The sequence below is a fragment of the Tenrec ecaudatus genome, chromosome 8 (assembly GCF_050624435.1).
Source record: "Tenrec ecaudatus isolate mTenEca1 chromosome 8, mTenEca1.hap1, whole genome shotgun sequence".
Lineage (NCBI taxonomy): Eukaryota > Metazoa > Chordata > Mammalia > Afrosoricida > Tenrecidae > Tenrec > Tenrec ecaudatus.
This window is the reverse complement of record NC_134537.1, coordinates 106,660,621-106,677,696: the sequence shown is the minus strand read 5'-3', so window position 1 is coordinate 106,677,696 and position 17,076 is coordinate 106,660,621. Positions and strand designations below refer to the sequence as shown.

The following is a 17,076-nucleotide window of genomic DNA, read 5'->3' as shown; positions in this document are numbered from 1 at the left end:
GGGGATCACGATAGTGGGTGTGGAGGAAGCATTTTGGAACTAGAGGAAAGTTATATGTTTCATCATTGCTACACTGAACCCTGACTGGCTTGTCTCCTCCCCATGACCATTCTGTAAGAGGATGTCCAGTTGCCTACAGATGGATCTTGGGTCCCCAATCTGCACTCCACCTCACTCACAATGATTTGATTTTTAGTTCTTTGATGCCTGATAACTGATCCCTTCGGCACCTCGTGATCACACAGGCTGGTGTGCTTCTTCCCTGTGGGCTTTCTTGCTTCTGTGCTACATGGCTGCTTGTTTATCGTCAAATCTTTCAGACCCCAGATGCTATATCTTTTGATAGTTGGGCACTATCAGCTTTCTTCACCACATTCGCTTATGCACCCATTTGTCTTCAGCGATCATGTCGGGGTTCAGCACATTTATTTTTTTGCAGTTTTTGTGGTAAAATTAGCTGCCTTGGCTGATATTCAGGTCAGCTTATACTCGAGTACATACGGTAAATATGTGTGCCTAGTTCTCACCAATTACCTCACTATCCAATATTTCACATTTACAAAGACAGTAAACGTAACTTCCAATTTTTCACACTAATGACACACATCCAGCAGTAGCAAACACCAAAGTGCAAGAATGGAGCAACACTGGTTGTGAAGGTAAAGATTGTGTATCCATTTGGCTGGTCCATGATTTGCAGTGATTTGGCAGCTACTTAATAATGTGATTTGTCATCTCTGTTATGATGCACTTTGGCAGTTGTGCAATGCATTGATTATTTTCAATTTTGCAATCAAATGTGATCAAACTCAATTCTTTTTTAAAAATTTTTTTTCAAACTCAATTCTTTCTTCTTTTCTTCCTTTCTTTCTTTTTCTCCAGATTTGAGATATACAGGTTTCTCCTGCTGTCTGGAAGCAGAGTGGTCCTATGAAAGCTTTAATAAGCAAAAATGGCATAGAGTGAAGAAATAAATACCATTCGTTTATAAGGTGGAATAAAGCACTCCCAGGCCCCCAAGTCAGTCTACTACATCATACCCAATAAGACGTTATCAAATAACACTAGCAGAATGTTCACAGAGAAAATTCAAAGCTGCCTCAGCTGGATGCTGAGATGCTAAGTATTGTATACAGGGAATAAGCTTGATGATGTCATCACTTTGCTTAGGATGAGCCCTGCCCTTTTTTTTTAAGTTGGGATTTAACATAAACAAAGTATCATTCCACATTTCAATCACATCAAGTAGAATTATACAATTGCTACCACAATCAATTTCCAACTATTCTTTTTCCACACTGACTCCTTGCCATCGACTCCCTTTTACACCACCCCCCACCATTGTACCCCCCCTCCCATGAGCCCCTAAGTCTACTTGCTGTCCTTATAGGCTCACATGAATCCTGAGTTTCATATACCGAAAAATGGAAAAGCAAATAACCCAGCTTCAAGAGGGCTGACAAAACACTTCTGAGATACATTGTACTCTCAACAAACAAAACAATACAAACCAAAATACAGAACATTTTGGAAACTAGATCAGTGGGGGTGGGGCGGTGGGATGTCTACTGACTGTTTTAACTGTTCAGGTCAGATTGCTGCCTTTGATCTATATGCCGCTCTCCCAAGCATCTGTTTAGTGACCACGTTCCTCCCATCCCTCCATTTTTAGACAGGGGGCGCTCTCTGCAGGCTCATTTGCTAAGTAGTTCCACCAATGAATATGGGGCTCCCATTGTCATCCATCGCCGGCTGAAAACCAGATTCTCACAATTTAGGCCCGGATCCTGATCCCTGCTTTCGCGTCAGAGTACATGGATTCCTTCTGTGTTCACTCTACTCGTGAGTGCACCCTCGCGTGGTCTTATGTGGTGCAGTGTCCGCCTCACTGGGCCTCTGAGCGTATGTGAAAGTGAACTGCTGTCGAGCCCGCCGGTGCTGTGTGTTTGGCCATCCCCATAGCCCTAGGATAGCAAGCCCCGCCCCCACCAAGGGAGTGGAGAAGGGAGACCAGGGGGCCGTTAAAGGGCCAGCCATATGGATGAGAGTCAGAATTCTTTAGGTTTCTTGTTATTTGTCTTCCTTCCCTCGGCCTCCTCCAGCCTTCTCATATGCTTCCCTGGCACCCACAGCAGAGAGCAAAGGCCATCATGGAAAGGGAATGTATTGCCTTAAGGCAGGAGCATATGATCAGCAAATCTGATGACAGCGCTCGAGGGACAGTTATGACACAGTGACCCTTCCCATAGACTTTGCTGCTCTGTTACCCGTGAAGAGCAGGAAGGAGGCAGGGGCACATGCAGAATGGCCAAGGTCATTAAGAGGGCCAGCCTCGGCGTCTCTCTGTCATCCTGGAGTCACTTACCTTTTCCCGGAGCCGAAGATTAGCCCACACTTTGTTGCACACCATGCACTCAAAGGCATCGATGTAATTGTCCTGGTTGATGTCTTGTACGCCCCACGGGCGTTCTCTCAGAACTGTGAGAAGTCGCTGGTTCGAGATCTCGCCACTCAGCTTCCAGTTTATGTGCGCCTTATACAGTGTGTCATCACAATCCAGTTGTCTGATGTGACGCGCCAGATCTCTGGGGTGAGAAAACTCGGACACAAGGATAGCACTTTGGTTACTTGGAAGCCAGTCCGTGACGGTGGGGGAGCCATAATACACTGGGACTACCCCCAGCTTCAGGGGTCTCCAGAGTTTCTCTGTGATGTAGTCATCACAAACTGCATTCTCAAAGGCCAGGATAAATTTGTACTGGGCGATGATCCGATAAAAGCCGTCGGTATCCATGGAGGCTGGATTTCTCAAAGGCTCAGGAAGATCTTTATTTCGTAAACACTCTCCGTAGGAATCAACCTCAATGTAGGTCATCAGCTCGCGGACGTAACTGTCCCTGTCGGAGGGCGGGTCGCAGTCTGACTGCACATACACCAGCGGAGCGAGTCTCCGCCGAAGGCTGTTTTTGGACTGCAAAGGAAGCAGGTACTGCAGTGACTTCAGGGACTCCACGCCCTCCAAGTACTGGGTGGTCAGTGGCAAATGAGAGTGTCTGCTGAACGTGGCCGTGTAGTTGAACAAGGTGATGACCGGCTGGTGAAAGAGCTTATAGTTGTTTTTTGGAGACTCTTCATGAAAAAGGCCCCAGTCATGATGGGCTCTCCGAGGCAGGGGTAAGCTGTCTATGTTAAAGTCAGTACCTAGGAGAAGAAAACAAAGGATCAGTATGTCAAAAGAATTTTGCTGTGTTTGCTTTCACGTGGGAAGAGTAGAATATGGAAACGCCTTGGCCTATCAATAAGAAAGCACGTCACAGTACCGCTGTGGAAACCTGGCTGTCAATCATGAGTTTTCACTCCAGAACTTCCTTCAAATTTTACGAAAAAGGAAATGAGAGTCATGCTAGGCTCTAAAAGGATAATTCACTCCACTGCCTCTCTCAGTGGGCTTTTCTATCCGGAGGTGCTGAGAGAGGACCGGGGAAATAGCGATAAAGATAGACAGTTCTGCAGGCAGAGATAAAGATAGACAGTTCTGCAGGCAGAAGCGAGCAAGGAAAAGGAAGAATAAAACAGGGAAAAGCCACCAGGCTGCCAAGTTGATGATTCATTGCAAAACAATGAAATAATGCAGAAGTTACCTGAAGAAACATACAGGATGGATTTTTTTAAATCCAAAATGATCGATTTCAACAAGAACAGTTAATCAATCATAGTCAAAATGGCAGACAAGAATCTTTTAAAGGCAAAAGAGCTGAGACTAGCCCTGTGTTGCAGACCACTACAGGAAGGACGTGAAGTCACCAGCACATAAAGAAGAGAGACGGTATAACAGGATTATGATGATGAGGGATTTAAGCTGGCAGGGAATTAATTGGGAGACCTTTGAAACATGGTCCTGTGCAGGCAGAAATGATGGATGTGGTGAGCAATTGTTTCCTGTCCATGTGAGTAAAGATCCAATCAGGAAGACCTTATTTCTATTTCAGAGAGAGAGAGAGAGAGAGAGAGAGAGAGAGAGAAAACAATAATATCATAGTACATAATGCAGAATTTCTCAAGCGTTCCTGACATTGGTGACTTTATGGCCCTTAATTTGGATTTTGTTAAATAAAGGTAAACATATAGAAAGGGAAGGACGGGTGGGGGCGGGGGACTATTTTCCAGCATCCACTGAAAAAAATCCAAATAAACGAACAAACAAAACTTCCAACAAATGAAGCTATATTCTCTAGGAGGGCTCATCACTTATTTAAAGGCAGTACACGCTCTGTCGAATAAATAGAAACTCTTTGGTGCCAACAGTACATCACTAAGAAATTGATTAATCAAGAGGGGCTTTTAAACAATGAAAGATCAAATAAGATTATGTTAGCGTGGACTAACCGCCGAGAAACTGCTGAAGGGAATCCCTCTGCCTTGGTAACAGTTTGTTATTCTCGATATCAGCAATGAATGACTAACATGAAAAATGTGTATATTCTTGTGGACGTGGCATTTGCTATTTTGACCTCCCGTATCAGTACTCACCCACACACCTGAAATGTAATGGTGTGTCTAGTTGGATGGTTGGCAAAGGTTAAGGCTCATTTTGATACAGAAACAAAAGGACATGAAAGAGAAGAGAAAGGCAGCTGATGCCAGGGGCTTAGATGGAGAGCACATGTTTTGAGAGTGATGAGGGCAATGAATGTACAAATGTGCTTTACACAATTGATGCATGTATGGATTGCAATGAGTTGTATGAGCCCCTCATAAAACGGTTTTAAAAAGAGAGAGAGAAGAAAGGCAATCCCTCACATGGAAGTGAAGTCGGCTCCAGGAGGATCCAGCTGCTCATTGTTCCAGCTGTGGACAAGGATGGGACGTGGAATCTAAGAAGCAGTTTGGACACAAAGCTTCTGTATCAGGCAAGACAGAAACTCCAGGCCATTTACCAACAAGCGTCCTATCTAGAGTTGTCCGAGGAAGGAGTCAAGTTATAAGCCAGTAGACTGGAGATTGGATTACAGCAACAGTAGGGCCCAAACGAACTGGTAGATCCGGCGCAGGGGTGTTCAGGGGATGACTCAAGCCTAGTGCTCTTTGTTATGGGTGATCCCTAATCTGGCTTCCCCTCAGTGTGCCACAACAAACCCTATGGAGCAGTGATTCTCGACCTTCCGAAGGCCGCGGCCCTTTCATGTTGTGAGGACCCCCAACCATAAAATGATTTTTGTTGCTACTTCAGAAATGTCATTTTGCTACTGTTCTGAATTGGGCGACCCCTGTGAAAGGGTCATTCAACCCCCAAAGGGGTTGCGACCCAAGTGTTGAGAACCGCTGCTGTAGAGAGAGCCGGAAATCAGAAAGACCACAAAGCCTGACTTCAGCATTTCAAAGGTCTGAGTTTCATCTCTTCCTGTCTGTCTGTGAAGTGTGCAAACAATTATAATGACCGTGTCTAGACTCGTTTGTGGCCACCATCTAGATTGACTCGGGTGATGGTGTTGGTAATCAGAAATAAAACGTGAGACCAGGACCAGGGTGGTTGAACATTTTAATAGTTATAATAGGAGATGAGGGCTTATGAGCTCCTTATGCCTCCTGCCAAGTTGTCCTTGGAACTTTGATGTTGAAAAGAAGGGGAGAAGAGCAGGGGGCTCCTAACAACATACACCCCACTTTCCTAAAGTCTACAGAAGCTCGGCTGGAACATTTAGATTCATGCACCAAACGCGAATGCGAGGGTCCGACATTCTCCTGAATTGTGGTTAGATGGCAAAGCCAAGAGTATCTTTCATAATAGGAGGATTCCTTTTTAATACACAGAAAAGCTAAAGGAAGCTAGTGCTCCAGAAGCATGTCTCATTGTTTGCCACTTTATCTACCACTATATTTCCCTTGATCGTCCACTTTTTCCCAGGAGTTGGTCAAAGATGAGAAAGTGACAGGTTCTATGTTCAGTGGCCAAGGGCATCTCCTGATCCACCTGGCAACGCTGTGGCCAAGCAAGGACTCTGGGACAGAAGACTGGGGTCGTGCCCTGTGAGGAGAACAACAGCTCTAGCAACTTTTACAGAAAGGAGATGAAGTACTTGCCCTCGTCCTCAAGTACACAAACACCCACTTGTCCCTTTGGACTCTAGCACTTTCAGGTGCCCAAAGCCATGAGATGCATGCTGCCCCATGGACCAACTGTGCCTGGTCTGTGCTGGGGTCTCCCGAGGTGCTCACTGGAATTCCCTGCCTTGGTGCAGATGGTGCTTCCTGCTGCCCTGAAGTTGGTGGATCTGAAGCCCACTTGGAACTTTGCCTACCTGGAGTGCCTGGCAGCACCAGGCAGCGATTAGCATTTTGGAGAAAAAGAAAAAGCCAAGATCCATAACAGGGAAAAGCAGCAGCTCGTGGCGCATAGGAATCGGCTAAGAAGAACAAGGAGAAGGACATCAACCGATACACCAAGATCCTCACGCCATGAACTCCTAGCCTGGGCCGAATGCAGACGGCTCATTCCTCATTAGGCCTGGCCTGGCCTTTCTCCATTGCTGCCCAGGGATGGACGGGTCCGGAGGGTGGCATCCTAGGTCAATGCTCCATAGGCATCCATAGGCAGATGGTTCTTAGAAGGCAGGGAGCATGCTGGACCGACCTGAAGTTCTGAGTTCATGACTACTGTTTCTATTTCAGAAAGACCTTTCTCAAAAGAGTTCGCAACTACTAACATCTGCGCAGGAACAATTTGTTTATAGCCTACGTGCTGTTCATGTGAGAACTTTACCGAACTGGAGTGTCGGAGCAACTGGTTTCAATAAGTTCTGCCAACGTGAGCTGAAAAACAGATCGCAGAGAACCTTGCTCTGTAAATGGAGCACATGCAGAAAACATTCCACATGGTAATATGCTATACTCTGCGGCTGTCAGAATATTAAAAATGTTGTGTATACAGTATGACCTGGATGCTGTACAAAGGGTATTTATAAATGTGTAGGCTGAGAAGGCATGGGACCTGACTGCTTCTCTGTATTTTGTGATCAACAACAAATAAATTGCAAGCAAAAAAGAAAACAAGAGCATTTTCTAGTTGCTCTCTCTCTCTCTCTCTCTCTCTCTCTCTCTCTCTCTCTCTCTCTCTCTGTCTCTCTCTCTCTCTCTCTCTCTCTCTCTCTCTCTCTCTCTCTCTCTCGCTCTCTCTCTCTCTCTGTCTCTCTCTCTCTCTCTCTCTCTCTCTCTCTCTCTCTCTCTCTCTCTCTCTCTCTCTCTCTCTCTCTCGCTCTCTCTCTCTCTCTGTCTCTCTCTCTCTCTCTCTCTCTCTCTCTCTCTCTCTCTCTCTCTCTCTCTCTCTCTCTCTCTCTCTCACACACACACACACACACACACACACACACACACACAGTAGAATTGAAATAGGCTTTCTGTTTGCTTCTTCCCAACTAAAATTGTCTGATTCTCTTGGGAGCATTAAAGACACACCTGCCGTTTTGCCCAATACGTTCCTCTCCTGCACCTGGTGCTTCAGGTGGCAAACACTCGAGAATTCTGCATTGAGAACCATGACAAACCTAAAGCACTTCGCTGGTGACATCATGACCTAGAATAGCAGTGTCAATATTGAGCAAGGTTTTACAAAGGAATTGATTGTGGCTCAGGAAACAACGGAGTTATTTAGCTCTCACTGACGCCAAGATATTGCCAATTACAACGAGAATTGGAAGCGGGGTCTTTAGAGAAATGAAAATCAATGAACGGCTGATAAATCCATAAACCTAAGATTGATGTGAATGTGAGCGGTGTGATAGTTTTATGCAGGTCCTCTTAACTTGCCCTGAACATTTCAGCGAGGAGAGTAACAATGGCATGTCCCAACTTCCACATCTCTGAGAGTTTGTTTACCGAGCACTGACAAATCCATTTGCTTCTTTATGTAACAGCTGACAAATAGCTCTTAAACTTGGAAGTGCATTGTAAAGAGAATTTAACTTGGAACACAAACAGAACATACTTAATTCTCGTAAAGGATGCCAGATTGCTGACTATGGAGGCTGAATCTGAAATAGCAGGCAAGCAAAATAGTGTCAGTAACTCATGGGTTCTCTTTAGCTTCAAACTTCTGCAGGGGCATACACTCTTCTTTTCTGATGCCCACCCTAACCGGTGAGGAGAGAGGCAGCCCATATTTGTTGACTTCACTAGCAAAGTCTTGTCTCAAGCTAACAGCCCTAAGGGACTGGGAGAGGCTAGAACTTTCAGACTTGCTCAGGGACCAGCGAGGTCACTGGCCCTGTGACCAGACTGATTCTCTGTGGTGGCTGGCTTGGGGAACTCTCAAGCACACCCACTCAAATGGAACCCAGCTTCAGCATGCTAGCACTGTGAAAAACAAGTCTTCTCGGGAATATATTAGGTCTGACTTGGAAAGAGAAAAGTGATCTCACAATCGTCCAAAGGCAATCTCTGCTTTTGGAATAAGCCTCTTTCATAAAGTGGCCCTATTTAAAAAATTTTTTTAATTAAATAAAATATGTCAAGAGACACCACTAAAATGTTGAGGAACTATAAAGTAGGTCAAAAGGCTGTCTCGTATTTGCTCTCTAATTCACTGCTATTTTTAAATTCTCGTCACGTGAATTTTTGCAATTTATCCTGACAACTCATTAGTCATTTATCTTCCCAAGAGTCTGAGGGTTAGCTAAAAATTTGAAAGAATAATGTTGGTATTTAGCAAGATTCTTATTATCTCAGGCTAATATCTGATTGAAAGAACTAGATAGGTGGGCCCTGCAGGCAGGCTGGTTCCAGCCTATTCAGTAGGATGTGCTCCCAAGCCACCTTCTGGCTCCATTTATTCTGTCTTTTTACTTGCCTCTTTAAATGATCTCCTATCATGCAGTTCTTCTCGCTCGATTATGTGTATTCACTTAGGTATCTGTCTATTCTTCTAAACTTCTCAAGTTCCTTTATTAAGTCTGGGCTGTGGGTCAGTTAATAACTTCACAGTCCACTTCCTCCTGCCAGGACTGCCCTGGCATATGCAAGAGTTCATGTCAAGCCCCATAGGGCTACCATAGGCCTGCCTATTGAAAAGTTAGAAGTAAGAAGCTGTGAAGTGTTTTGTCCTTCCATGTTAACATATATAAACTAAAAAAAAAAATCTTGCCATCAAATCCATTCTGATTCCTGGTGACCCCATATGTTACAGCGCAGAACTGTTCCACGGGGCTTCCCGGGCTGCAAGGCTGACCGCAGCACAAGGTCAAATCTTTCTTTCATGGTATCACGGGGTGAGCTCAAACCACTTGACTTTCAATTAGTGGATGGGACACCCTGGCTGTGCCACCCAAGGACCTGAGAATCAGCTCAATAGCAGTGAGAGAGAGAGAAAGTAATACTTAACACCAAAGAGTTGTGGGTTACCATGTTAGGCTGGGTTGTCTAGAGAAACAGGAGCCGTGACGTTCAAACGGGTGGAAGAAAGTGCTTTATAGCAAGAAGTAATACTATATCCAAAAGGTGTCCCAGCCTAGTCCAACTCAAGGCCACAGATCCAATGCTAACCGCAGCCCTCTTCAGACTCAGGTAGCTGCACACACGACACAGAAAGGTGAAGCAGGAAGCACGGAGGTCATGGGCTGGCATGTGCTCAGTGTAAGTCTCCAATATCCATCATTGGGAGCATGTAGTACACCGAGGGCTCAGAGTCAGCAGTCCCCGGCAGCCAAGCAAGTGATGAGGGTGAAGGGCTAGGGGGTGGGGGGAATGTCTCACTGTCTCTCTTATTAAAATGCCACATCCCCCGAGGAGGCACCGCCAGGCTACCACTTGATTGACAGGCTGGATTCTACCCCAACCTCCACACGGAGACCATCAAGTGGACATAAAATCTAATGACCACCGTGGCACCTATTAAAAATCAGTATCTTTTAAACCCCTCAGGAACAGAAATGAGAGTAGTGATACCAGGAGGGTAGAGGGAGGAGAGGAGGAAGGGGAAACTGAGCAAAATGATGGACACATAACCCCCCAGCTCAGGGGGACAAACAACAGAAATGTGGGTGGCAGGAGACAGCAGACAGTGTCAGATATGAAAATAATAATAATTTATAATTTATTGAGGGATCACAAGGGGAGGGGGGAGGGAGGGAGAAAGGAAGAGCTGATACAGAGGGCTCAAAGAGAAAGTAAATGTTTAGAAAATGATGGCAGCATATTACAAAAATGCTTGATACAACTGATGTATGGAACGTTTAAGAGCTGTAAGAGCACCCAGTAAAATTATTTAAAAATAAATATTTTTAAAATAAGTATCTTTTTCTTGTGTTTTGGGGGTTTTGTGTTTTCTGGGTGAGGAGGGGGTTGCCAAAGATGATTATTCTCTTGGGAGGTTGGAAGAGATAAAGATTTCTCTCTCACTTACTGACTCACCTTCACCTGGTCCCTCAAGTCTTCCCTGCAATTTACTCGGGCCTATCACGGATGGAACACCCACTTTCCCTTCCTCTCTGGGCTGAGGATGGAGGGTTTGAGTTTTTTTTAAAACCATTTTATTGGGAGCTCATACAACTATGATCACAATCCATACATACATCAATTATATAGAGTACATTTGTACATTCGTTACTCACATCATTCTCAAAACATTGGCTCTCCACGTAAACCCCTGGCATTAGCTCCTCATTTTTACCCTTCCCTCCCCGCTCTTCCTCCCTCATTGACCCTTGATAATTTATCATTTATTATTTTGACATATCTCCCACTGTCCAACGTCTCCCTTCACCCAATTTTCTATTGTCCACCCCCCAGGGAGGAAGTTATATGTAGATCCCTGTAATCGGTTCCCCCTTTCTACCCCACCCTCCCTCGATCTTCCCAGTGTCACCACTCTCACCACTGGACTCCCTGTGTTTCCTATCTGTACCAGTGTACATCCTCTGATCTAGCCAGATCTGTAAGGTAGAATGGGGATCGTGATAGTGAGGAGGGCGGGGGGAGGAAACATTTAGGAACTGGAGGAAAGTTGTATGTTTTATCATTGCTACATTGCACCCTGACTGGCTCATCTCCTCCCCGTAACCCTTCTGTAAGGGGATGTCCGGTTACCTACAGATGGGTCTTTGGACCCCAATCTACACTCCCCCTCATTCACAATGATTTGATTTTTCTGTTCTTTGATGCCTGATACCTGATCCCTTCGACACCCCGTGATCGCACAGGCTGGTGTGCTTCTTCCATGTGGGCTTTGTTGCTTCTGAGCTAGATGGCCGCTTGTTTACCTTCAAGCCTTTAAGACCTCAGACGTTATATCTTTTGATAGCGGGGCACCATCAGTTTTCTTCAGCATTTTCTTATGCACCTGCTTTGTCTTCAGTGATCCTGTAGGGAAGGCGAGCATCATGGAATGCCAATTTAAACAAAGGATTCTTTCATTGAGGGAGTATTTGAGTGGAGGCCCAATGTCCATCTGCTACTTTAATACTAAACCTATAAATATATGCACATAGATCTATTTCCCCATCCTCATATATAAATATATTTGCATATGTACATGCCTTTATTTAGACCTCTATAAATGCCCTTTGCCTCGTAGCTCTTTCCTCTATTTCCTTTGACTTTCCTCTTGTCCCACTATCATGCTCAGTCTTCATTTGGGTTTCAGTAATTCCTCTTGGTTACATTACCCTTGATCATGCCACACCAGGCCTCCTATACCCTTCTCACCAGAGATTTGTATCACTTGTTGTTCCCTTGTCCCTGAGTTTGTTAACACCATATCCTTTCCCATGTTCCCCTGGAACTGTTGATCCAACTGTTTTCTCCTCCAGATTGTTCATCCAGCCTATCTTATTTAGATAGACCTGCAGAGATAATAGCATGCACAAAAACAAGACAGAGCAAAACCAAGCAACAAAAGAAAACAAAACAACAATAAAAAGCCAATGACAAAACAAAAACCCACAACACAACAAAAAAAGAAAAGCTTGTAGTTAGTTCAAGAACTGTTTGTTGGCCATTAGGAGTGTTTTCCAGTTGAATCTGATGGAGTGCCAAGCTCTGGCCTCAAAGTCTATTTTTGGTATTGCCTGGGGACTTTGTTGCTCTGTTCCCCTTTCTGTTCTGTTACACTCCTTAGTGTTTTGCCTCGGTGTGGTGGGATCAGATCGGGCGCCATTCCCAGATTGTGTCTCCAGTGTTGGCTCCTGTAGGGCTATCGGTGAGGATGGAGTTTTCCAATGGTTCAATGTTCCAGCCTCTTGTCACTCTCCCACCTGTGCTGTCCAGCTCTCTCCCGAAGCACCTGGGGGTGTTGTCACAGCGAGTGCTCATCAGTCCACAGAGCCCCTGCCAGCCAGCAGCAGCATTTAGAGTGCTTCTAAATGAGCCCGAGGCTGGAAAACAAAGTTCCTATTTGGGATTCTCTGCTCTCTCAGCTCCAGTCACAGTGGGTGGTATCCTCGCCACTTCATTCCACTCCCTGACCCTTGGAGGGAAAGCCATTGCATTCTCCCGATATGCATGGGCTCCCTGCTTGACGTGATGGAAGGTGGCTGGAGGAAGGCCAATCCTCTTTCCCTGTCAGGGTCCCATTGTCCAAATTTAAGTTCTAATCATCTTCTCAAGCCTGGTCGCTTGTTAGTTGAAATTCATGGTCTGAACTGATCAAGGGCATGATGTACATTTCGTGCTTTGTCTAAGAGAGAAGATAAATTGACGGTTGACATCTCGGAGTACCTTCATCCAATATGGCTGGCAGGGAGAGCACCAGGAGGAATGGTCACTTGCCTTTCATGAATCCTCCCAAAGAGACACCTTTACCATGATTTATTAAAAAGCAATACACTTACCTGATGCTAGTCTGTCCCTAATCAGTTTTTAACTAGCAGGTGCTAAATTTATATCCCATCCAAGCATTCCCCTGAGCTCCAGCTAGATTTCTAATGGGCTGCTACTAGTATCCACCTGGCTGTCCCACACAACCTGAAACCGCTCCCCCGTCAGAGAGCCAACTTTGGCTCCTCGCAACCTTAGCGGTCAGAGTAGATCTCCCTCAGGGGTCCAAGGCCATAATCTTCAGAGCAGCAGAAAACCAAACATTCTCCTCCAGAGCAGCTGATGGGCTGGGGCCACCAGCCTGTTAGTTTGCAGCCACACACGCAGCCCGGTACCACCAGCGCCCCTTGAATTATCCGTTGTTGGGCACACTGTCCGACTGGGTTCTCCAGAGATGCAAAACCAGTGAAGCTTGTATCTACAAAGGGTTCATATCAAGAAAATGGCCCGTAGAGTTGTAGAGACAGGAAAGCTCCAAGTTCAGGGGTCAGCTAGGCTGAAAGTGGCTCCTGGGTCACTAATGAACCGAGAGAGAGGCAGGGCCAATGGCAGGATTCTGGGGTTTTCCGGTGAAGCTACTGGCTGGAGCCTAAAACAGAGGTCAGGCGGTGCAATCAATGTGGGTTCCAGATCCAGCAAAAAGCATCCAAGCTTTCCTGCAGCGTCCACTTAGATCAGAAATAGCCCATGCCCCCACGGAGATGTCAACATGAATTAAACCAACAAAAACTCACTTGCCATGGAATTGGTGGCCCCTTTAGGACAGGATAGATCTGTCCCTGCGAGGCTCTGAGACTGTAAGTTTTTATGGGATTCGAAAGTTCCACTTTAATTGCCAAGCCACTGAGAATCCTGGCCCAGCCAAGGTGAGGCAAAACCTTAATTCTCACAGGCCCCCTTCAGTAGCGTCCAACCTATAACAAACCAATGGACAGCAGAGAGAAGCGCTGCCCCGTCAGGACCAGCGGTTCTCCACCTTCCTCATGCCGCGGCCCTTTCATCCACTTCCTCATGTGGTGGTGACCCCCCAACCATGAAGTGATTTTCGTGGCTACTTCATCACTGTCATTCAGCTACGGGTATGAATTGGGTGACCCCTGTGAAAGGGTCATTTGACCCCCAAAGGAGTCACGACCCACAGGTTGAGAACCGCTGCTCTACACCAATCTTTCTCATGAATGATCTGCCTCTTTGTCATTGCCCCCTAGTTAACCAAGTAGGATGTCCTTCTCGAGGGACCAGCATTTCTCCTGAAAGTCATGAGAAAATTGCTCCATCTCCTCACCTTTAAGGATCATTCTGGCTACACTTCATCCAAGACAGATCTGTTTGTCTTCTAACAGCTTATGGAATAAATAAAATTCCTGAGCAACACCAGAACTCAAAGGCACCAATTCTTCTTTACTCTGCACAACTCTCAGATGTATGTGGGGAACCTGAAAATACCATGGCGTGGGCCAAGTGTACCTTAGTCCTCAAAGTGACATCTTGGTGTGTGTTTTAACACTTTAAAGAGGTCTTGTGTTACAGATTTTCTGAATGAAATACGTAGCTTGATGAGCTGACTGCCATTTCCAGGGACAATGATTGTGAACCCAAGTGAAATTAAATCCTTGACAACTTCCACCTTTTCCAATTTATCATGATGTCACTAAGTGATATAAGTGTGAGGATTGTTGTTTTCTTTATGGTAAGGTGTGTTCCCCACTGAATGTGGAAATTTTTGACCTTCGGTCGATGCTTCATGCCCTCTGGGACATGGTTTGGTTCTGTCACCTGCATATTGTACATTGCTAATGCGTTTTCCTCCAATCCTGACTTCAAATTCTTCCTTATATAGTCCATCTTCTCAGATTATTTACTCCGCATATAGACTGAATAAATACGGTGCAAAGAGACAATTCTGACACGTAACTTTCCTGATTTTTAAATTACATACAGTCCCATTGTTCTGTCTGACCAATGGCCTCAATCTATGTACAGGCTCAGAATGGGCATAATTAAGTGTTCCGGAATTCTCATTCTTCACAATTGTATTCACACGATGTTATTATTCATATATAATGATAGTCAAACAGATAAATATTTTTATATTCCCTGCTTTCACCCGCAATCCACCTGAAATCAGCAATGAAATTCTTTGCTCTGTGTTCTCTTCTGAATATGTCTTGAATTTCTGGCAGTTCTCTATCCATTCATTGATGCAACTATTTTTGAATTATCTTTAGTCAAATTTTACTGCATGTGATATTAATGGTATTGTTCAATTATTTCCATATTTTGCTGAATCATCTTACTTTGGGATGGACATAAATATAGATCTCTTCCAGTCAGTTAGCCTTCCCAACTATCTTAGCAGTGATGAGTAAGCATCTTCAGCACTGTATCTTTTTGTTGAAACATTTCTATTGATATTCTATCAATTCCTGTAGCTCTGTTTTTCACCAATGTCTTCAATGCAACTTGGACTTCTTCCTTCAAAGGCATCAATTTTTTATCAGGAGGTGCCTCCTAAAATGGATAAACATCAACCAATTCTTGAATCTTTCAATATTAAAATTCTTTGTCTTCACTTTCTCTGGTAGTAACACTGCCAGAGTTAGTTTGAATCCCTACGATTAAGCTAGAAGTTCATTTAAGCATAACTCTTCCCACTTTTCTTTTTAAATGGATGTTAGGCTCACGGAATAAAGGTAATCACAATACTCGGTATGACATACTCAATTCAATGAACCAAGTTTAACCAGATAGAAACTCTTATCAAGGCACAGAGATTTAAGTAGTCCCTACACCCTCACATTGGCCCATAAATAAATGCAGTTAGATAAAGACGTTTATTCCATTCTCCTTTTCCCTTCAATAATTCCCACAAGAAGCAAAATAGTACATGTGCACATGATCAATTGTGCTGCTCCCCTCCCTTTCTTGAAACAGTCTCCACCAAAAGGCGTCAATAGGGCGAGGGTGCAGATAAATCCATCCTCATTAACGCAGAGAGACCACTCTTTCCTTTGAGATTTCAGACACTAGACTTAGCACTATAAACCTCTTTTGAACAAGGTTACAGTAGCCTTAGCCAAACTTGGGTTCATGAAAGAACCACACAGTACTCTTTTTTTTTCTTTTTTTACATTTTATTAGGGACTCATACAACTCTTATCACCATCCATACATATACATACATCAATTGTATAAAGCACATCCATACATTCCCTGCCCCTGTGTCCGGACCGACAGTTCCGGGGGGACTTGGGGTGGGGGGGCAGGGGGGGTAAGGAAGCAGTGTTAACAAACCCAGGGACAAGGGAAAAACATGGGACCCCAACAGTACTCTTACTAGCTCTTTTTCCTAAAAGAATTTCTCAGTTCTGTTCCCCGTCGTCTGGGTCAAGCACTGGGCTGTACAGGGCTACAACTTTATACATTTCATTAGCAGCTTTCCTTGACAACTGACTGCCATTAAGCTCCGGGCCTGGGAGCACCCACTGTTGCGGGAAGTAAGGAGAGAGAACAAGACCCTTTCCTACAGCTTTCCCTTGAAGCAGAGAAACAGCGATCGCAAGGAAGACGGTGACAGTAGCGCAGGTGTGAGCTCTGCGGTGGGGGTGGTAGTGACAATCTGTGCTGCAGCAGCGACATTAGTGGGGTGGACAATGGTGATCCCCACAAAAGCAAGTACAGAGACCCGGACATCCTGCCTCGTGGGGCCTGCATAAACAGCTCACCTCCAACAGCAAAATCGCAAAAAGCCTGGCAGCGTGAACTACGTCCACCCTTCGCTTCTCCCATCTAAACGTAACCAGAAATACCTACAGTTACTGATTTCACGTAACTGCCTGGTCCCTTCTCTTGCTCCATCAGTCCATCATCTTTATAACAAGCTCTTACAATAACCTCCCTCTGTTTGAAATACCTAGAATCATTTCTTCTGTCCAGTCTGTAGCGGTTAACTTAGCTTGGCTAGACTGTGATTCCCAGTTGTTTGCCCAAATGGCAGTCCAGTCGCTCTCGTGGAGTGCCCACATGTGGTTGAATTAGTTGGCCTTGGGTAGAACATACTACCTCCCATTACGTGTTTAGGGTAATGGAATTGTAGTCCATAATGCAACCGAATGCCGTTACCAATCAAACAGTTGAGATTTTATCAGTGTAGACCCTGCCCACGCTTGTGTTCCAAAAAGACCAGAATAGACACAGACACAACTGGGAGTCAGACAACACTTGTTTACTAGCAAGGGAATACCAACAACTGCTGTAAGACCCCCCAGAAAC

The 17,076-nt window shown here is 45.0% G+C and overlaps 1 protein-coding gene across 1 annotated transcript in view; it reads right to left on the bottom strand.

The window, feature by feature from the left end:
* The window catches only part of POFUT3 (protein O-fucosyltransferase 3), a 112,687-nt gene that overhangs the window by 23,599 nt on the left and 72,012 nt on the right, over window positions 1-17,076 (bottom strand). Inside the window, exon 4 of the mRNA XM_075556712.1 lies at window positions 2,366-3,201. Coding sequence (XP_075412827.1) covers window positions 2,366-3,201 — 836 coding nt within the window. The remainder of the gene's footprint in view (window positions 1-2,365; window positions 3,202-17,076) is intronic.